This window comes from Notamacropus eugenii, chromosome 2 (genome assembly GCF_028372415.1).
Source record: "Notamacropus eugenii isolate mMacEug1 chromosome 2, mMacEug1.pri_v2, whole genome shotgun sequence".
Lineage (NCBI taxonomy): Eukaryota > Metazoa > Chordata > Mammalia > Diprotodontia > Macropodidae > Notamacropus > Notamacropus eugenii.
In genome coordinates this window covers 330,185,524-330,208,459 of record NC_092873.1, presented here as the reverse complement: position 1 = coordinate 330,208,459, position 22,936 = coordinate 330,185,524, and the positions used below count along the sequence as shown (strand labels likewise).

Here is a 22,936-nt window from a genome sequence, read left to right as displayed (position 1 = left end):
TAGTTGGTTTTATGAAAAAACTAATAAAATTGATAAACCTTTGGTCAATTTGATTACAAAAAAGAAAGAAGAAAATCAAATTACTAATATTAAAAATGAAAGGGGTGAACTCACCTCTAATGAGGAGGAAATTAAAACAATAATTAGAAACTACTTTGCCCAACTTTATGCCCACAAATTCGATAATCTAAACGAGATGGATGAATATTTTAAAAAATACAAATTGCCCAGATTAACAGAAGAGGAAGTTGAATACTTAAACAACCCCATCTCAGAAAAAGAAATTGAACAAGCCATCAATGAACTCCCTAGGAAAAAATCTCCAGGGCCAGATGGATTCACAAGTGAATTCTATCAAACATTTAAAGAACAATTAATTCCAATACTATATGGACTATTTTTGAAAATTGGGGAAGAAGGAGTCCTCCCAAATTCTTTCTATGATACAAATATGGTTTTGATACCCAAACCAGGAAGAGACAAAACAGAGAAAGAAAATTATAGACCAATTTCTCTCATGAAAATAGATGCAAAAATTTTAAATAAGATTTTAGCAAAACAAATACAGCATCTTATCACGAGATTAATACATTATGATCAGGTAGGATTCATACCAGGATTACAGGGCTGGTTCAATATTAGGAAAACTATTAGCATTATCGATCACATCAACAACAAAGCTAACAAAAACCACATGATTATCTCAATAGATGCAGAAAAAGCTTTTGACAAAATACAACATCCATTCCTACTAAAAACACTGGAGAACGTAGGAATAAAGGGAACTTTCCATAAAATAATAAGCAGTATCTATCTAAAACCTTCAGCAAGCATTATATGCAATGGGGATAAGCTAGATGCATTTTCAATAAGATCAGGGGTTAAACAAGGATGTCCATTATCACCACTATTATTCAATATGGTACCAGAAATGTTAGCTGTAGCAATTAGACAAGATAAAGAAACTGAAAGAATAAGAATAGGCAAAGAAGAAACTAAGTTATCATTCTTTGCACATGATATGATGATATCCTTAGAAAATCCCAGAGATTCAAGTAAAAAAACTACGTGAAATAATAAACAACTTTGGCAAAGTTGCAGGTTACAAAATAAACCCACACAAATCTTCTGCATTCCTATATATTAGCAACAAAGTCCAACAGCAAGAGATATAAAGAGATATCCCATTTAAAGCTAGTGTAGACGCTATAAAATACTTGGGAGTTTACCTGACAAAACAAACCCAGGGACTATATGACCACAATTACAAGACACTTTTTGCACAAATAAAGTCAGATTTAAGTAAGTGGAAAAACATCAATTGCTCATGGGTAGGCCAAGCTAATATAATAAAAATGACAATTCTACCTAAATTAATTTACTTATTTAGTGCCATAACAATTAAACTATCAGATAATTATTTTCTAGAGCTGGATAAAAAAAATATCAAAATTCATCAGGAAGAACAAAAGATCCAGAATATCAAAGATACTAATGAAAAGAAATGCTAGGGAAGGTAGCCTAGCGCTACCAGACCTCAAATTGTACTATAAAGCAGCAATTATCAAAACCACTTGGTATTGGCTAAGAAACAGAAGGGCATACAAGTGGAATAGACTTGGCACTAAAGACACAGTAGGCAAGAAATGTAGCAACCTCCTGTTTGATAAACCCAAGGACCTCAGTTTCTGGGATAAGAACTCACTGTTTGACAAAAATTGCTGGGAAAACTGGATAACAGTGTGGCGGAAACTAGGCATAGAACCATGCCTGACACTGTATACAAGAATAAAGTCCAAATGGGTACACAATCTAGGTATAAAGATTGATACCATGGACAAACTGGAGGAGCAAGGAATAGTGTATTTATCAGATTTATGGAGAAGGGAAGAATTTTAACTAAAGAAGAGATGGAAAGCATTATGAAATGCAAAATGGATAATTTTGATTACATTAAACTGAAAAGTTTTTGTACAACCAAACCGAATGCAACCAAAATTCAGAGGGATGTAGTAAATTGGGAAAGAATTTTTACAGCTAATCTTGGGGAAAAGGCCTCATTTCTAGAATAGATAGAGAACTGACTCAAATGTATAACTATACAAGTCATTCCCCAATTGATAAATGGTCAAAGGATATGAACAGGCTAATTTCAGAGGAAGAAATTAAAGATATCTATAATCATATGAAAAAATGCTCTAAATCACTTTTGATTAGAGAGATGCAAATCAAAACAACTCTGAGGTACCACATCACACCTATAAGATTGGCAAACATGACAGAACAGGAAAATGATAAATGTTGGAGAGGATGTGGGAGAGTTGGAACACTAATTCATTGTTGGTGGAGCTGTTTTGGAACTATGCCCAAAGGGCTACAAAAATGTGCATACCCTTTGATCCATCGATATCGCTACTAGGATTGTATCCCCAAGAGATCATAAAAATGGGAAAGAGTCCCACATGTACAAAAATATTTATAGTAGCACTCTTTGTAGTTGCCAAAAACTGGAAGGCAAGGGGATGCCCATCCATTGGGGAATGGCTGAATAAATTATGGTATATGAATGTAATGGAGTACTATTGTGCCATAAGAAATGATGAACAAGAAGACTTCAGGGAGGCCTGGAAGGACTTATATGATCTAATGCTGAGCGAAAGGAGCAGAACCAGGAGAACTTTGTGCACAGCAACGACCACAGTGTGCGGGAGTTTTTTCTGGTAGACTTAGAACTTTGTAATATCACAAGAACTTAAAAAAAAAAATCCCAATGATTTTCTAAGGCAAAATGCCTTCCACACTCAGAGAAAGAACAATGGAATTCATTCACAGAATGTAGCAGATTATGTTTGTGTGTTTGTGTTTGTGTATTATGTTCTGATTTGTTATATGATTTCTTCCATTTATTTTAGTTCATCTACATAGCATGACTATAGTGAAAACGTATTCAATAGGAAAGTATACGTAGATCCCATATAGAATTGTATGTCGTCTTGGGGAGGGAGGGGGGTAGTGGGGGGTAGGTGTGGGGGGTTAAAATCTAAATTTTATGGTATTGATTGCAGAACATTAAAAATAAATAAATAAAATTTTTAAAAAAAGGGTTCCCTGTAATCTCTGTCTGATCAACTGTCTGACTCCTTTACTGTCTCTGAGCTAAGAGCTACTGAAGCAGCAGCAGCATGCTATTATTGCAACTTGTGTGAGCTCCAGACAATTCTGTACACTGGTGTCACTAACCTCCCCTTGCCAACCTCTTAAGTTTTCTTAGGCCAGAAAAATGTCTCACCAAACTTTTTGCTGGTTCTGCTACTCTAAAATGTGATTTCAGGAAAAATTTTAAAATTGTTTAGAAGGCAATGTTGGGAGAGTTCAGCTGGGTAACTGAACTTAATCGTCTTTTAGACTTCAACATAAGTCAGAGGCTCTTAGAAGATTCTTTCCTCATTTGCCAAATGGGGATAAAAATACTTAACTCAAAAGGCTGCTGTCAGGAAAAAATGTTAAAAGGCTATAAAAATGTGAATTATTATATTAAATAAGTAATTCAATGTAAGAAATATTTATCAACTCTTTATTGCATGTAAGGAATGAAATAAGACTTGAGGTTATAAATTAAAATTAAATAGTACCTGACCTAAAAGTATTTGTTTTTCTGGAAGGGTATAATACATACAGAGCTAAATAAATTTATATCCAATATCACTGAAAAGGGCAGAAGCACTAAAAGTTAGAGGTAATCAAGAAATTCCTCCTGAAAGGGAATGGTATAAAGAAAGTGAGGCAATATAAGGAGGCAACCAGGAAAAGCATATTTTAGAGTTGGAGAACCACTAATATAGAAGCAAGAAACAGGCTACCATGTACTGAGAATAATGACCATGTCAGTTTGATTACAAAAGACAGTGTATAAAAGAGAGTTATACAAAATAAGATAGGAATGGCAGATGGGAATTATGTTGAAGAAAATTTTAAATGCCAAACGGAGGATATTTTAATTTTATACTAGAAGTAACAGAATGATACTGAAGATTTTTTAGTGATATTTTCAGAAACATGTTTTAGGAACAGCAATTTGGCACCTGTATGAAGAATGATTTGGAAAGAGAAAAGACCAGAAACAGTGAGGCTGATAAGACTATTGTAATGGTCAAGGTTATAAGTGATGAAGGCCTGAACTTGAGTAAAGGCTATCTGAGAGGCAAGGGGACAGACATATAAAAAAATGTATTGTAAAGGTAGAATCAAAGGGCACTACAAATATCACCCACAAGGGAGTGGGTCACAATTTAGATGAGGGAGGAGAAAAACAAGAATCCATTTCAAGAACTTCATATAATATCATCAATGACACCAAACCATTTAATTCAATGTCTTTAAAATTAATACTTTTCCAAGTTCTAATATAGCTGGATTCTTTTTTAACTAGCAATTTTTTTCCAATTACATATAAAGACAATTAACATTTATTTTTTTTTAAATATTGAATTTCAAATTTTTTTTCCTCCCTCTCTCTTCTTCCACCCCTTATGATAGTAATTTGATATAGGTTATATGTGTGCAATCATATAAAACATATTTCCATATTTGTCATGTTGTTAAAAAAACAGACCAAAAGGAAAAAGCACACAAAAAAATAAAGAAACTAAAAATAGTATGCACTGATCTGCATTTAGATTCCATCAGTTCTTTCTCTGTACATGGAGAGCATTTCCCATCATAAGTCCTTTGGAACTATCTTGGATCACTGTATTGCTAAGAAGAGTGAAGTCATTCACAGCTGTTTATCAAACAATAATGCTATTACTGTGTACAATGTTCTCCTGGTTTTGCTCATTTCACTTTGCATTAGTTCATGTAAGTCTTTCCAGGTTTTTATGAAATAAGCCTGATCCTCATTTCTCATAGCACAAAAGTATTTCATTACATTAACATACCACAACTTGTTCAGCTATTCCCCAAATGATGGGCAGTCCCTCAACTTCTAATATTTTTGTCACCACAAAAAGAGTTACTATAAATATTTTGTACACGTATGTCATTTTTTCTTTTCCCTCATCTCTTTGGGATACAGACCTAGTAGTGGTATTGCTGGGTAAAAGGATACACAAAAGGTATATAAAAAGATTTTATAGCTCTATGAGCATACATAGTTCAACTTGGTCTCTGGAATGGTTGGATCAGTTCACAGTTCCACCAACAGTGCATTAGTGTCCCAATTTTCCCATATCCTCTGCAACATTTATCATTGTCCTATTCTGTCATATTATCCAGTCTGACTGGTATAGAGTGGTACCTCAGTTATTTTAATTTTCATTTCTCTAATCAATAATGATTTAGAGCTTTTCTGCATGACTATAGATAGCTTTGATTTCTTCTCTGCCTTTTTATATCTTTTGATCATTATTCAATTGGAGAATGACTTGTTGTAATCATATAAATTTGACTTGGTTCTCTATATATTTGAGGAATGAGGTATTTATCAGGGACACTTGCTGGAAAACTGTTTCCCAGCTTTCTGCTTTCCTTATAATCTTGGATGCACTTGTTTTGCTAAAAGTGATCTCTTCCTTGTTGAATTTTTCTAGAGGCTATATGTGGATGAGTACTTTTCCCCATCACATGTTAGCTTATATCAGACTCCCTTGTCAACCTCTTTTATTACCTTTAGTAGATTTTAAGGGTAGGATCCATCATCTTTCATCTTTGTATCCCCAAAAACCTATGCAATGAAAACTAGGCATTCAATAAACATTTATTGGATGAATGAATAAATGAATCTAATAAGGCAGAGGTCAAACACCTTCAGTCTTGGAAGAACTAAAAAGTACCTATAAGCACTAAGCAGATGACAAGGAGAAAATGACAGAAAATGAAAAACAATGAGAGAAATAGAAGAACAAGATAACCAAGACTAAAAACTAGGATATATGATAAATAAAAAAGAGCAGAATGTTACTAATAATGCACTTCTCTTTTATGTAGTACAGGTTATCTTGTCTTGTAGTAGAAAAGAAGAGAATAAAACATATTCCATATAATTTGCCCCTTTCTCTGAGGTTCCCCAAGCTTTTAACAGAGTTTTCTAAGGACATATCCTTTGCTAGAAGCTAGGAATCTTTGATATGAGAATAAGGAAGAAAAATAATAAATGGCAAAAATTAAGATAAATTTTAACTTTGTTCTTCACAATGCCTTCATTTTAACTTTTAGAGTGAATTAGTAAATGAGGATAGCAAATACCATAAAACACAATTGTTTTCATTGTGTAGGGTGACTTTTATCTGGACACAGATTGGAAATATCATTTGTTATAATGGATTATTAAATGTGAGGAAATTCTTAGAACCAGATCAACAAAATGCAATTTTATGGACTATGACATGGATATAGAAATAGCTTTGATAAAGAAAATCTTCAGTTATAAATGAGATTTTAGCAAAAATTCACATTTCATTACTGAGAAAAAAATCTAAAAATCTCTCTCCATCCATGTATGTATAGCTACAACTATTATAACAATCATTCTAGCTTTTTTATAAGGAAGAACCAAGTAATGTTCCTTGCTTATTTTCCATCAAAGAACCTAATGGATTTTAAAATAGCACTATAAAAAGTGAAATATGTTCTGGGTATTTTAAGATCAGAATGGATCAGCCTCAGAGAGTGAGTTCCAGAAAGGATGGCACAGTGACCTTACCTGCTGTTTCATTTCAGCATAGACTTTCTCAGAGTTCAGCTCAACCTGCCGCTTAAACTCCTCTAGGGCAGCATCTGCCTGCTGAGCCTGCAGCCTCTGTATCTCAGTCACCCGAGTCAGCTGTTCCTCCTTCTCCCTAGAAAATTACAGAAAATCTTCAAAGTTCAAATATCAAATAAAAGAACTATACATGTATTTAAAAAGCCTTTAGCTCACTTTAAATTCCCATTCAAGCTTGAATTTCCCCTCTCAGTTCATAACTAAATTTCCCTGAAAACGACTAAAGAATAAAATGGTTACCATGAGACACAGACTGTCCTACGCTGAATTGTGAGGGATGAGAAGATGCCTGGCATTGCCTTAAGTGCAGTCCCTAGCCTTTAGTGAATCTGCCTTAAGAAAAGCATTCCATCAAACCATTTTACTGCTTTATTTTTTTCAAACAAAATTAGAGTACATTTGCAAATAGGCAGAAAGAAGGGAAGTAGCAAGCATTTCTTAAGTGCCTGTTTTATGCCAGGTACTTTGCCAAATAAAGTGTTATCTCACTTAATCTTCATAACTCAAGGAGGTATGTGCTATCATTATCATCCCCATTTTACAGCTGAAGAAACTGAGGGAGCAAGAAGTAGCTGTATGACTTGCCCAGGGTCACACAGCTAGTTAATATCTGATGCTGGTTTTGAATTCAGATCTTCCTGACTCCAAGCCCACTAGAATCTATCCACTGCCTCACCTAGTTGCCTATGGCAAAAGAAACTTAGAAAAAAAGAGGATCTGAATAAGGGTGAGACCAGGGGTGGGAAACCTGCAGCCTCAAGGCCGCAGGTTCCCCATCCTTAGGTGAGACTATTTGCAAATGAGTATATAAGAGAGTATTAGAAGAACTGTCAGCTGCCAAACAAGTTTATCCTCAGTGGTTTTCTCCTCAAGCCCTAGAGAGCCATGGAAATTGGAACCCTGAAAATGGAAAAATGAAGATGATTTCCAGAAACATACACTGGTACACAAGTGGGCAGCCAGGAGCTGATGCAAGGGTAAGAAAAAGTATAATCACAAAAAATTGATTAGAGAGGTGCAAATCCAAACATCACACCTATCAGATTGGCTAATGTGACAAAACAGGAAGATGATAAATATTGGAGAGGCGGGAGAGCTGGAACACTGATTCATTGTTGGTGGAGCTGTGAGTTGATCCAGCCATTCTGGAGAGCAATTTGTAACCGCAAAGGGCTGTAAAAATGTGCATACCCTTTGACCCAGCAATACCTCTGTATAATCACAAAAGTATAAGCACAAGGAAAGATAGAGGAGCAATCAGGCTAAGGGCCCTGGAACAGACCTGCTGCAACTGTCACTACCAAAACTGAAAGCAATGGGAAGGGGAGCAAATGCCAAGATGCTAAGACAAAGGCTGTAGCTAAGCTACAGAGAAGCCACGTGGAATAAAGAAGCTTTTAGCATTTCTACCGCTAAGAACAGAACTGGTAGATCAATACTATCCCACCTTCTGCTATACTTTGCTGTACTTTTATTCTCACCTTCTCCAGGAAGGGTACTGAGAATGTATCCCCAGTTTTTTATTCTATTTTTTGTTAATTAATTTGTTTCAGTTTTCAATAATCACTTCCATAACTTTTAAATTTTTCTCCCCCTTCCTCTTCCCTCCGTTCCTATGATGGCAAACAATCTTATATAGGTTCCACACTTATTAAACACATTTTCACATTAGTCATGTTGCCTAGAAGAATTGAAATGAATGGGAGAAACCATGAAAAAAAACCAACAAAAAAAACCAGAACAAAATAGAAAATAGCCTGCTTCATTCTGAGTTCTGACTCTATAGTTCTTTCTCTGGATGTGGATAGCATTTTGCATCAAGAGTCCTTTAGAAATGATTTAGATTCTTGTATTGCTGTGAAGGGCTAAATCTATCAAAAACAATCCTTGTACACTGTGGCTGTTACTGTGTATAATGTTCTGGTTCTGCTCTTCTCACTCAGCATCAGTTCATATAAGTCTTTCCAGATTTTTCTGGTCTGTTTATCACTTCTTACACCACAACAGCATTCCATTACATTCATATACTACAACTTGTTCAACTATTCCTAATTATGGGCATCCCCTCAATTTCTAGTTCTTGGCCAATACAAAAAGAGCTGGTATCAATATTTTTGTACATGTGAGTCCTTTTCCCATTTTTCTGATCTCTTTGGGATACAGCCCTAGAAGAGGTATTGCTGGGTCAAAGGGTATGCACATTTTTACAGCCCTTTGCAGTTACAAATTGCTCTCCAGAATGGCTGGATCAACTCACAGCTCCACCAACAATGAATCAGTGTTCCAACTCTCCCGCATCTCCAATATTTATCATCTTCCTGTTCTGTCACATTAGCCAATCTGATAGGTGTGATGTTTGGATTTGCACCTCTCTAATCAATAGTGATTTAGAACATTTTTTCATATGATTACGGACAGCTTTAATTTCTTCCTCTGAAAACTGCCTGTTCATATCCTTTGATCATTTACCAATTAGGGAATGACTAATATTCTTGTAAATTTGACTCAGTTCTCTATACAATTTAGAAATAAGACCTTTATCATAGACACTAGTTGTAAAAACTCTTTCCCAGTTTTCTGCTTCCCTCCTAATTTTAGTTGTATTGGCTTTGTTTGCACAAAAACTTTTCAATTTACCCATTTTTTATTCTTAAGAGGTTTTTTAAAAATTTACTATATTGTCATTTTAAAACCAGTTTATCTAAAATTGAACAAAAAAGAAATGTGGCTAATCATTGCATTATACATTACATTATATGTTTCATTCCTCCAATGTACCTGACAGAGGAGGAGGAGGTGGTAAAGCACACAGGAAAGAGAAGTAGGAGATATAAAAGTGAGGTGTATATTCACCAGAAAAAACATTTCCTTTCAAATTTCTGACACCTATCTACTAGGGGGATCAAGCTAAACCAAAAAAATTATGAATTCATAGTTTTATCGCCTTCTAAAAGCAGGGAACAAGTGCACTGAGACCCTCCTATGCATAAAATTTGAGTCAACAGTTTATTACAAGGGGAAAATTATAAGAAAGCTGAGATTCGTCATTCTAAGGCTCCCATTTCATATATTATCTCTTCCCAATGTGCTGACCGTATTGGAAAAATATTTGCCAAGGAGAAGAGCCTTGAATCAATAAAAAGAAAGACATGGGGAATAAGTTAGAATCCATTCCAATAAGATCAGGGTAAAGCAAAGATGTCCATTATCACCATTATTATTCAATATTGTATAAGAAATGCTAATTATAGCAACAAGAAAAAGAAATTTAAGGAATAAGCACAGGAAATGACTAAACACTATCACTTTTTGTAAATTATATATTGGTTTACTTAGAGAAGTCTAGAAAGTAAAATAAAAAACTAACTGAAAAAATTTAACGACTTCAGCAAAGTTGCAAAATATAAAAGAAATCCAAAGATATCATCAGCATCTCTGTATGTTACCAATAAATCCAGCAGGAAGAGATAGAAGAGAAATTACACTTAAAATAACTAATAGTATAAAATACTTGAGAGTCTATTTGTCAGGAACTATGTGAACACAACTACAAAATGCTCCTCAAACAAATAAAGACAGATCTAAATAATTAGAAAAATACTAATTGCTCATGAGTAGTCCGAGCCAATATAACAAAAATGACAATACTACCCAAATTAGTTTTCTTATTCAGTACCATACCAATCAAATTACCAAAGAAATACTTCACAGAGACAAAAAAAAATCATAATAAAATTCATCTGGAGAAACAAAAGTTGAAAAATATCAAGAGAATCAATGGAAAAAATCAGGAAGGAAAGGGGACTAGAACTTCCAGATAGCAAACTATACTATAAAGCTATAATAATCCAAACAATTTAGTACTATTTAAAAACCTGAGAGGCTGAGTGGAACAGATTAGGTATAAAATATACAGAAGGAAATGAGTACAGTAACCTAGTGTTTGATTAACCCAAAGATTAGGGCAAGAACTCTCTAGATGGAAAAAAACTGTTAGGAAAACTAGAAAGCAGTCTGGTAGAAAGTAAGCACAGACCAACATCTCACACCATGTGCCAAGCTAAGCTTAAAATGAGTACACAATTTAGACATAAAGGGTGATATAATCAAATTAATGGATCATGGAAAAAATTATTCCCGATCCATGAATGGGGAAATAAGTCATGGCCAAACAAGAGTTAAAGAGGCCTATAGGTATATATAATCTGGAGATAGATTACACATTTCTATTACTTTCCCATTCTTCTAAAGTGTTACTCCCTCTTCTTGGCTCCCACACTTGTGTGGGTGCATCTACTCTTTCTCAGTTACCGTCTTCAGGCATAACTTCCTTCCTTCCTTCCTTCCTTCCTTCCTTCCTTCCTTCCTTCCTTCCTTCCTTTCTTCCTCCTTCCTTCCTTCCTTCCTTCCTCCCTGACTTTCCCAGGATACAGAGCTAGTGTCTGAGGCCATATTTGAACTCAGATCTTCCCAACTTCAGACCTTGCACTCCATCCATCATACCAACCCTGTCTCTAATAGAAAATGAAGTCCTTCCTACAAAAACTGTACTAACATAACCAGAAATGGGACAAGTGCTCCCTGCAAAGTTCTGTGTTCCAAGAAACAAGTCAAGAGAGCTCCCCCAAGGAAGATCAAAGATGATCAGGTGTTGGGGGTGGAAGCTCAATTCCATGTGGACAGTCTCGGGCGGGTAAAGGTGGGAACTTCTAAATCTTAGAGTTCTCATGAGGCCCCCCAGAAAACAGCAGGGAATCGAGGAGTGAGACCAAGCTATCTCGTGTATTTCTGCCTCTTCCCGTGAGAAACGTGATGGGAGGAGCATCCCCGCCCTTGAGACTGACCCGGATCTGGGCATACCTATTGTTATCTAACAGGCACGGTATTCAGGTGCAAACTACACGGCCGGAGAGCTTAATTAGGGTCAGGAAAGCCTGAAGGCACTCTTAGCGAGGGAGGGGCCCTTACAGGACAGAAGGCGCCTCTTCCCTTTTCCTCTCTTCGCTCTCCCTTCCCCCTCTCTCCCCACTTCCACTTCTGCTTCCAATCTCTCACTGTAAGATCTTTGCCTCCTTGGGAGATTTCTCTCTCCCTCCTAAGGAAGAGCTCCCCCTGCACATGTAACCAGGACCCTGAATAAAGCCTAACCCGTGTTCGACTCCGGAAAGTCTCTTCTCTCATACGTTTATCCGGTTTGGCCAACCGAAGACCTGGGACAGGTAAGGTAAGACTCGGGTAGCCCTCAGGCCTCTAGGCCTGGCAATCAGGAAATCCCAGAATGGGGACCTTGAAAGCCCAAAAGGAAATACATAGTGACCATGAAAGCCCCAGAGGAAATAGAAAGCAGTGACCAAAGACTACCAGCATGTTACTTTTCAGACTGAGACACTCCAGGTCCAATGGTTAAAAATTCCTTATTTTTGTACTCTAAGATGACAGAGAGGATCCTGAAGATCTAGCAATCAGAACTTCAAAGATATATGGAGTCTAATCCTAGGACATGAAAGTCAGCTCATGAAGCCCAAGTACTGCCAGCTGCCTCCCCCATTTGACTGTAACCTGTGCTTTAGGAAAATCATTTTAGTGGCTGAAAGGTAAATTGGAGTGGCAAAAGATTTGAGGCAGGCAGATCTATAAGCAGGCTTTTTCAATATTCCAGGTGAAAAGTGGTGACAGTCTACACTGGAATGGTGGCAGTAGTAGAGGAGAGATGGGATCATATTCAAAAGATGTTGAAAGGTGAAAGTGACAACCTCAGCAACAGACTGGATAGGGTACATGAGAGAGATGGTGAAGAATCCAAGATGTTATCTAGGTTACAAGCCTGAAGGACAGGAAGTATATTATTGCCCTCCACAGTAAAAATGAACATAAGAAGGGGAATAACAGCCAGTATTTACACAGTACTTTAAAGTTTGCAAAGCATTTTACAAATACCTTATTTTTTCCTTACTATAATCTTGGGAGGCAGGTGCTATTGTTATCCCTATTTTACAGATGAAGAAACTGAAGTAGGTAAACGTTAAATGATTTGTCCAGGGTCACATAGCTAGCAAATGTCTGAGGAAAGAATTAAACTAAGGTTTTCCTGATTCCAGGCCCAGTTCTCTATCCACTGCACTACACCTTCCTTTTAAGCATCTAGAACTGGATTCCAATAGATACCTTAAATTCAACATGTCCAAAACTTACTCATTATTTCCCAAAAAATTCTCTCATCGTCTGAACTTTCCTTTTATTTCTGAGGGATCTTCTCAGTCACTCATATTTGCAACCAATATCATCTTTGACCCTTCACTCTCTATTACCTCTCCCCATACCCAGTCAATTGTTACATCATGTCTACCTTTGTAATACCTCTCATGTATTCTCTCTTCTTTCCTCTGACAATGTCATAATCACCCTAGTTCAAGACCTCATCATGTCACACTTGGACTTTTGCAGCAGCCTCATGATTGGTCTATCTGACCTAAGTGTATCCCCGTTCCAATCTCTCCCCCATTTAGCTGTCATACTGGCCTTACTGAAGGACAAGTCTGACCATGTCACCCCAGCTCCCACCCCTGTCCTCTCCAATAAACTCTACTGACACCCTGTTACCTTCAGGATCAAGTATAAAATCATCTATTTGGCATTCAAAGCCCTTCATCCTGGTCCCTTCCCACTTTTCCAGTTTTTTTACACCATACTCCCCAAAATATACTCTGATCAGTAACACAGTTCTCCTTGCTGGTTCTCACCTACCATTTACCTCCTGATTCTAAGAATTTTCACCAGCTATCCCCCATGCTTGGGATGGTCTGTTGCCTCATATCTACTTCTTAGTTTCCCTGGCTTTATTCCAGTCTCAATTAAAGCCCTACCTTCTTCAAGAAGCCTTTCCTAATTCTCCTTAATCTTAGTGCATTCTCTCTTGGACTACCGTGAATTTATCCTGTATATATCCCATTTGTACATATTTATTTGTATATTGTCTCCCCTATTAGATTGTAGCTCCTTAAGAGCAGGGATTGTTTTTGCTTAAGTATCCCCAATGATTAGCACAGTGACTGGAATATAGTAGGTGAGTTTAGTTGACTTGATTTTACTTGATTCCATGAGATAACCAGAAATTTTAGAACTAAATTAAAAGACTTAAAAAAAGAGAAGAAAATGTGATATACATATATATATATATATGTGTATATATATACATATATATATACACACACACACATATATATATTAAAAACAATTTACCCAGAAAACAGGCCAAGGAGAGATATTTTAAGAATCATTCAGATTCCTTGAAAATCACCATATTTTTTAAAGCATATATATATATATACTAAACCTCAAGCAATCTACACACATCTATTAGAACCAGAGGCCAAAGGAAAGACAAAAAGAATCCATGATTCAGCCCCTGAAAAGAATTCAAAAAGGAAAAGTCCCAGAAATATCATAAGCAAAATCTAGAGCTAGCACGTAAAAGAAAAGAAAAATACTGCAAGTATCCAGAAAGCAGTTCAAGTACCAAGAAACTACAGCTAGGAGCACAGAAAGCCTCAGAGCTTCTATTAGAAATCTCAGGATATCATGGAATACAATATGGCAAACAAAAAAAGATAAAGGCTACCCTAAGAAAAGAACTACAAATCTGAATATAATCTTGTGGGGAGGAGAGGGCAAAGTGGCTCTTTAATGGCTTAGAGGAATTTCAAATATTTCTAATGAAAAGACTAGAGTTAAGTAGGAATTAAAAAAAAAAAAGATGAACTAGAAATATATATACATATATATATATATATATATATATATATATATATATATATATATATATATTTCAGTAATTGAGAGAACAAACAAGTATTTCTTAAAAGCCTTAAGGTATTTGCACAGTAGCTGAGGGAATTAACAAGAAAAACAAGTCCTTATTGATCAGAGAGATGAAAATCAAAACAGCTCTGGGGTACCACATCACATCTATCAGACTGGCTAAGATGACAAAACAGGAAAATTATAAATGTTGGAGAGGATGTGGGAAAGTTGGGACACTGATTCATTGTTGATGGAACTGTGAGATGATTCAACCATTTTGGAGAAAAATTTGGAACTATGCCCAAAGAGGTATAAAAATGTGCATACTCATTGATCCAGCAATACCTCTCCTAGGGCTGTATCCCGAAGAGATCATAAAATGGGAAAAGGACCCATGTATACAAAATATTTCTAGCAGATCCTTTTGTGGTGGCCAAGAACTGGAAATTGAGGGCATGTCCATCAACTGGGCCATGGCTGAACAAGTTTTGCTATATGAATGCAATGGAATACTATTGTGCTATAAGAAACGATGAACAGGAAGACTTCAGAAAATCCTGGAAAGACTTATATGAACTCTTAGTGAAGTGAGCACAACTAGGAGAACATTGTTCACAGAAACAGACATAGTGTATGATGACCGATTTTGATAGACTTAGCCTTTCTCAGAAATGCAAGGAAATAAAACATTTCCAAAAGACTCATGATGGTAAATGCCATCCACATCCAGAGAAAGAAGTGTGGGAATGAATGGAATGGAGAGCGAAACAGACTATTTTCTTTTTGAATTTTGTTTTACTTTTTCTTTCTCATGTTCACTCCCATTCATTAAAATTTTTCGATGTAACATGACTAATATGAAAATATGTTTAATAGGAATGTAAGTGTAAAGCTTATATTATACCACATGCCATCTTGGGGAGGGAGAAAAGAGGGAGGGGGAGAAAACTTAAAGCTTATGGAAATGAGTGAATGTTAAAAACTAGAAAGAAAAAAGAAAAACAAGTCCTAAGGATAATTCAGTTCTGAAGGTTTGAAAAAGGAAAAGAAAAAAGAGGGCAAAGGAAGTACAGTAAAAAAAAAGAGAGAGAGAGAGAAAGCAGGCAGTGAAAGTAGCTAGATATTTATGATAACTTAAGAGCACAAGGAGACTAGATATGGAAGAAAGGGTAAGAAGATGAGCAGAGGATAAACCTCACTCATCTGAAATGGACAAAGGAGGAATATATGGATACACACACATACAAATATAATGATTGATGATTTTGGAGTAAAAGTATGTGAGACTTGCCTGACAGAACCAGGTAAGATGGTGAAAGAATGAGAAAGTGGTAGTGCCCAGCTCTATCCCACAACTGCTCCAGCAAAGATCTAGAAAGAACACCAGACTAAGTCCTGATTGGGAAATCCAAAGAAAAATCACAGTGAGGTACTTTTCTAGCATAGCAAGAGAAATCTGTAAAAACTAGAGACTAGGTCCAGCACTACATCAAACCTTCTACTGCTACTGAGACTGTTGGATATGTACTAGGGGGAGATGAATCCAGCAGGCACAGGTCTAATGCTGTGCAAAGAGAAGAAAGAAAAAGGAGCCAAATGGCAACTCTGTCAAATAATACCCCCAAGCAGAGACCAAGATTGAATGGAAAAAGCACATCTGCACCTAGGGGTGGTAGGTCAAGGCAATGAGCAGCAGTAGAACCAAGATTGTGTACTAGGCATGAAGCAGGAATGAAGCAAGTGACAGATGTATGTGAATGTGTGGCTTTTAACTAGGAGTGTGGTCTCCAGTTCAACTCCCAAACTGGTCCAAGGCCTATGGCTGAGTAACAAGGGCATGCTAGCAATAGTGTTACTAGCCATCCCCCAAATAAAAAAGATATTATATATTTTAAAATGCACAGAAAAGAATAGAATGAAGTTTGTAAAGGAGCACAGACAAGTAAGATATCTTTGGAAGAAACAAATTTTGTTATGTACTTTGAGAAAAAGTGATATGAAATGAAGATTCACGGTTGCATATGTCCTCTATTTGTACTATATGCATATGGAAAGAAATGCTCTTTTTTGAAGTATCTAATCAAACTATTTTATTTTCAAAAAATAAAATAAAATTAAGAATATTTTGGAAAACCATTAAATTATAAAGATACCCTCCAGAATAGGATAGAATTTGGTATTTATGAATCTATTATGTCACCAACATCTGAGATTTCCTCAAAATCATTTAAGGAGAGCTTATTTAAAATTTGCAAAATGTTCTATTTATCTGCTTAAAAGAGAGATAACGCAAGGTATCAAATTATATCTAAATATTTTAAAAGGTAGATAGAATACCACACTTTTTCAACGTGTATTATAAACTTGTGAAAATTAAAAGGTTGCAATGAAAATATAATATATGCACAGTACAATTAAAATTCTGTGATCAATGTCCATACTGTGACTAGAAAGTCTAAAGTTTTTCATTTTAACAGTTAATGTAAAAACTTATCATTTCGCAAATGTTAACATTATCCAACTGAAAGAGCAAAATATTTTTCCTAAAATCTTATTTTCCTGAACCTAACTTTTTATTTAAATTTCATATTAGGAAACAAAGCCCAACATTAACCAGTTTCAGATTTTGATTAAAATATATACATGAAATGGCAGAATTGCTGAATTGCAAATGAAACATGAAATGTAAGTAAAATAATGCGATAAAGAATTACTAAAGAGTAAGAATTCTAATACATTGAGGAAAGCTGTAGGCAAGTTTATGCACATTTTCTAGGTTTCAGAAAGCTCTATAATGCATAAAAACATTAATTCAGGAGCTCAAACAGTCAGATGAAACAGCTAGGATTAGAAACCACATCCAGGGGAATTTGAGGATGCCGCTGAAGCTGTATAGTCTAAGGAAGCATACATCTAAGAGATGTGTGATTGAATCTAATTAAGATACCATAATAAATAAACTCTGTTTGAAAAGCATTTAGATATTTTATATATCCATATTTAAATGCTAATCCCTAAATAATGTTCACATAGTAGGAAGGGATTCGTATTAATATTTGAAGAATTCAAGAGGCACAGACAAAACTTTTAAAGATTCACAGGATTTAGAAAACCAGTCAGATAGTTCATTATCATATTTTTTCATGAACTCTAAGCAATGTGTTTTGCAAGGAATAGAAAAAAAATTCACTTTGATGATTCTTTTGCAGTATCACAAAACTCTCCTAAAGCTAAGTCTCCATTAAGATAAAAATGTATGATGGGAATTTATTCTTCAGCTCTGGCTTATTTATAAACAATAAATTACCTTTGTTCTGTAGAAATAAGGCCAAAAACAAGACTGAATTTTTATATATAACCATGAGCCACCTCTGATTAAAGGATATTATTCTAGAGACACTATGAAACAGAATAAAACAATAGCATACAATTAAGTGTTTCTTGAATTTTTCAGCAGTCATCATTTACCCACACAGGTTAACCTCACTTTAAGCATGCTTATTTCACCAAATCCCATATTAACACATTTAGCAAATACTGGAAGTGTTAATGCTAAAATAGTTAATGTGCTGCCAGGTTGGATTTGCACTTGAAAGAACTAGGTCTGAAAAATAGCTGGAAGATCCTCCATTCCAAGACTGTGTAGGCTGTAAGCAAAACAAACTTTCAAGGGCAAACAGCACCTATGCTACTGGATAATAATTGGCATTTAAACTCATTAAAGTTAATTACTTAGGGGGCAGAGCCAAGATGGCAGAGTAGAAAGACACACATATACTACCTCTTAACCCACAGCCCATAAAACACCTGTAAAGAAGAACTCTCAACAAATTCTAGAGCAGCAGAAGCCACAGAACAATGGAGTGGAGGAGAAGTCTAGCCCAGAGAGACCTGAAAGACCCATGAGAACGGTCTGTCACGCACCAGATGCAGAGCAGAGCCGAGCCCTGCCTTGGCCACAGGGAGGCAAAAGGAGCAGATCCAAGCAGGCTTCAGGGACAGAATCTCCACTGGCAGTGCACATCCCTCAACCCACAGGCGTCAAAGGTCAGTGAAAGGGTCCTTTTGGCTGGCAGAGAAGGGAGCAGGGTGTCCCCTGCTCAGGCCTCAGGTGGCAGCAGTAGAATCAGCAGCAGACAGGGCTCACAAAATAGGCAGTAGCCCACACCCGCTGGTAAAGGTCGCATTGTAAACCCCCTGAGGGAACTTAGCCCTGTGTGGCAGCCCTGCCCCCACCTGAGCAGCCGATCTTAATCTCACACTGAATAGCAACCCTGCCCCTGCCTAAAGCCCCTGAGGCTTTGGAACAGCTCATCTGAATCTCAGCCCTCAGAGCTGGCTTGACAGAACTGCAGGTGGGGTGGTTGTGGAGAGGAAACTCAGAAGTCAAGTAACTGGATGGGAAAATTCCCAAAAAAGGGGAAAAAAATAAGACCACAAAACGTTACTTTCTTGGGGAACAGGTGTCTCCCCCCATCCCTTTGGATGAGGAAGAACAAGGCATACTGTCAGAGGAAGTCAAGGCCCCTGCCTCTAGGGCCGCAAAAGAGAACTTAAACTAAGCTCAGGCAACAGAAGATCTTAAAAAACAAGTTAGCAGCTGACTAAAGGAGAACCAAAAAAATGCTGAGGAAAATAAAACCTTTAAAAAGAGGCTAACTCAATTGGAAAAAGAGGTCCAAAAAGCCAATGAGAAGAAGGAGGCTTTAAAAAGCAAAATTAGCCAAATGGAGGAGAAGGTTCAAAAGCTCACTGAACAAAATAGTTCAATGAAAAAGAGAATTGAGTTCAGGAAAATGAATGACTATGAGTTAAACCAAGCAGTTAGTAAACAAAACCAAAAGTCTGTAAAAATAGAAGATAATGTGAAACACCTCATTGGAAAAACAACTGACCTGGAAAATAGATCCAGGAGAAACAATTTAAAAATTATGGGACTACCTGAAAGCCATGATCAAAAAAAGGACCTACACATTATCTTCCATGAAATTATCAAGGAAAACTGCCCTGATATTCTAGAATCAGATGGCAAAATAAATATTGAAAGAATCCACCAATCACCTCCTGAAAGAGACCCGAACAGAGAAACTCCTAGGAATATTGTGGCCAAATGTCAGAATTCCCAGATCAAGGAGAAAATACTGCAAGCAGCTAGAAAGAAACAATTCAAGTATTGTGGAAATATAATCAGGATAACACAGGATCTGGCAGCTTCAACATTAAGGGATCAAAGGGCATGGAATGGGATATTTCAGAGGACAAAGGAACTGGGACTGAAACAAAGAATCACCTACCCAGCAAATCTGAGTATAATACTTCAAGGGAATGAATGGTCATTCAATGATTTAGAGGACTTTCTATCATTCATATTGAGGAAAAGACCAGATATGTATAGAAAATTTGACTTCCCAAGACAAGAATCAAGAGAAGCATGAAAAGGTAAACAGGCAAGAAAAATCATAAAAGACTCTCTAAAACTGAACTGTTTATATGACTACATGGAAAGAAAATATTTATAACTCTTGAATCTTTTCTCAGTATTTGGGTAGATGGAGAGATTGTACATACACACACACATACATACACACATATAGATAGAGAGTACAGAATGTATCAAATGAGAAGAGATGATATCCACACAAAAAAATTAAAATAAAATAAAATAAAAATTAATGGGTGAGGGAGGAAAATACTGGAAAGAGAAAAGGAGAAATGGAATAGGGCAGGCTATAACTCATAAAAGAGATAAGAAAAATCTTGTTCAATGGAAGAGAAAAGGGAGAAGGGGAGAGGGGAAAAATGAAGCTACTCTCTCTACATGTGGCTGAAGGAGGGAATAACATGCTCACTAAATCTGATATGAAAATTTATATCACACCACAGAAAAGTAGGAGAGGAGGCAACAAGTGGGGTGAGGGGAATGTTAGAAGGGAGGGCAAATGGGAGAAGGGAGTCACTAGAAATAAACACTTTCAAAAAGGGACAAAGTCAATTTTGGGGAAAAAAATAAGGGGGGATAGAGTAGGACAGAGGGCAATATAATTAGTATTACACAACATGATTATTATGGAAGTCTTTTGCAAAACAACACAAATTTAGTCTGTATTGAATAGATTTCCTTCTGAGTGGGACTGGGGAGGGAAGGGGGGAGGGAGAGAAGTTGGAATTCAAAGGATTAGAAACGAATGTTGAGAATTTTTATTGCATATATTCAGGAAATAAGAACTACATGGAATGGGGTACAGAAATTTATCTTGCCCTACAAGAAAAGAGAGAAGATGGGGATAAGGGAAGGGTGGGGTGTGATAGAAGGGAGGGTACATTGAGGGAAGGAGAAATCAGAATGCAAGGTATTAGGAAGTGGGGGGAGGGGAGTGATGGGGAGAAAAATTGGACATGTTACAAAGTGAGGTAAAAGCAATTAGTATTAAAACAATTGACTGAATTAATTACTGAGAATAAATCAATGACATCTTTAGTTTGGGGAAAAGAATTTCAGTCTACATTTCCTGGAGGAAGGTAACCTCAGGTAAAATTTGGCATTGATGGAAAAGTTAAGGTTTTAATGGTAAATTTGATTTCATGATTGCTATTTAATCAGGAACTAGAACATGTATAGAAAGGCATGTAAGCCTCTTAAGACTTGTCTTAAAAGATGTTCCTTAGCCAAAGTGAAATTATAATCATATTTGAAACCTGGTTATTGGAACTTGCCATTTTTAGATGCTATGGGACTATTAAGTGACTTCTTCTGAGTCTAACTCCAGGTATGGGTATCAAGAAAGGTGATCTGAGCCTCCAATCCATGATGCCAGTAAGCTGGTGAGATGCTGGAATAAACTGCAAAAGGTGATCTCATGGGAAGGGTGGGAGAGTGGCTGTTCAGCCTGGGCTGAGGTAGGATTCTCCTGACTCAATTTCCTCACTGACACCTGGCAGACTTTAAGCTTGACTGAATGCAAGTGGACAATCTAATCCTGCCTGGAATTGACATGATGTTGGGGAGATATTGTATCCCAGCAATTTCCTATACTCAAAAGGTTTGTAAGCTTAATACCAGATCTATTCAGTTATAGATTATTGGTAGGGGAACATCCGAGGTTAAGTCTAAAATTAAGCTATTAGGCATAGGACTTTAGATCAACAACAATAAGTTAGAATCCTTTAACTCTTAATAATACTGTGGAGACAATTAGGTGAAGAGCTTGTGAAGTTAGTAACATAAATATTATTTGCGTCTCAGTTGGTTAATGTATTATAATTGCTTTAAAAAGAAGTATCACTTGACCAAAAGTTTGAATTGTTTTATCTGTTATAAACTGTGTTAAAAATGAAAATAAAATTAAAAATTAAAAAAAAGAGAGAATAAAGTTAATTAGTTAACAACATTAAACCACTTCTTTTCAGTGTCTGTCTTGAGCTTTCTAGTCAGCACTGCAGTGTTGTTATTTTGTTTTTCTTTTTTTTTTTAAGGATACGTGTAGAAGGGGATGTGAAAAAATTGGGACAATGATGCACTGTTGGTGGAACTGTGAACTGATTTGGTCATTTTGAAGAGCAATCTGGAGTTATGCCAAAAGATCTGTGGAATTGTGTATGTCCTTTGACACAACATTACCACTATTGAGTGTGCTTCCCAAAGTGATCAAGAGAAAAAGTAAGAGGACCTTAGTGTTCTAAAATGTTCAAAGCGGCTCTCTTTGTGGTGGCAAAGAACAAGAAATTGAGAAGTCCGTCAGCTGGGGAGTAACTGAACAAGAAGAGTGGTAAAATTATGATGGAGAACTACTGTGATGTAGAAAGTGATGAACAGATAGATTTTGGAAGAACAAGGAGGGATTTGCATGAAATGATGAAGTGTGAAGTGGGTAAAACCAAAAGAACACTGTATACAGTAACACCAATAATAGAGGAGTAACTGTGGGTGACTAAGTTTTTCTGAGTATTATCAGTACTCAAATCAACTGCAGGGAACCTATGAAGGAAGATGCTACGTACCTCTACAGAAGGAACTGATAAATGGAAGTGTGAATAGTATGGTTTTAAATATATGTAAATCTATGTCAAGTGGTAGCCTTCTCTAATATGGAGTGGGGAGGGAGGAAAGGAGTTGGTTTCAAAGTTAAAATGTAACAAAAAATAGTTTCTAAAGAAAAATCAAAACTAAATTTAACAAAATTAATGATCAAACAGGACTTGGATGAAGAAATAAGACACCTGTAAACTATCCTTTTGTGGAGGTAAGAAATACAGAGATGTTGTACACTGTAAGTGTTTTCAGTATATTTTCAATGTATTAATCAATTGTGTTGAATTTTTTTCCCTTTCTAAAAATACTACTCTTTATCATATGGGATGCCTCTCTGGGATGAGTAA

At 36.3% G+C, this 22,936-nt stretch overlaps 1 protein-coding gene across 3 annotated transcripts in view; it reads right to left on the bottom strand.

Annotated features, from left to right (window-relative positions):
- Positions 1-22,936, bottom strand: part of CEP112 (centrosomal protein 112) — a 587,248-nt gene that overhangs the window by 365,342 nt on the left and 198,970 nt on the right. For all 3 annotated transcript variants that reach the window (XM_072645484.1, XM_072645485.1, XM_072645486.1), the window contains one exon: positions 6,701-6,836. In XM_072645484.1, coding sequence (XP_072501585.1) covers positions 6,701-6,836 — 136 coding nt within the window. The remainder of the gene's footprint in view (positions 1-6,700; positions 6,837-22,936) is intronic.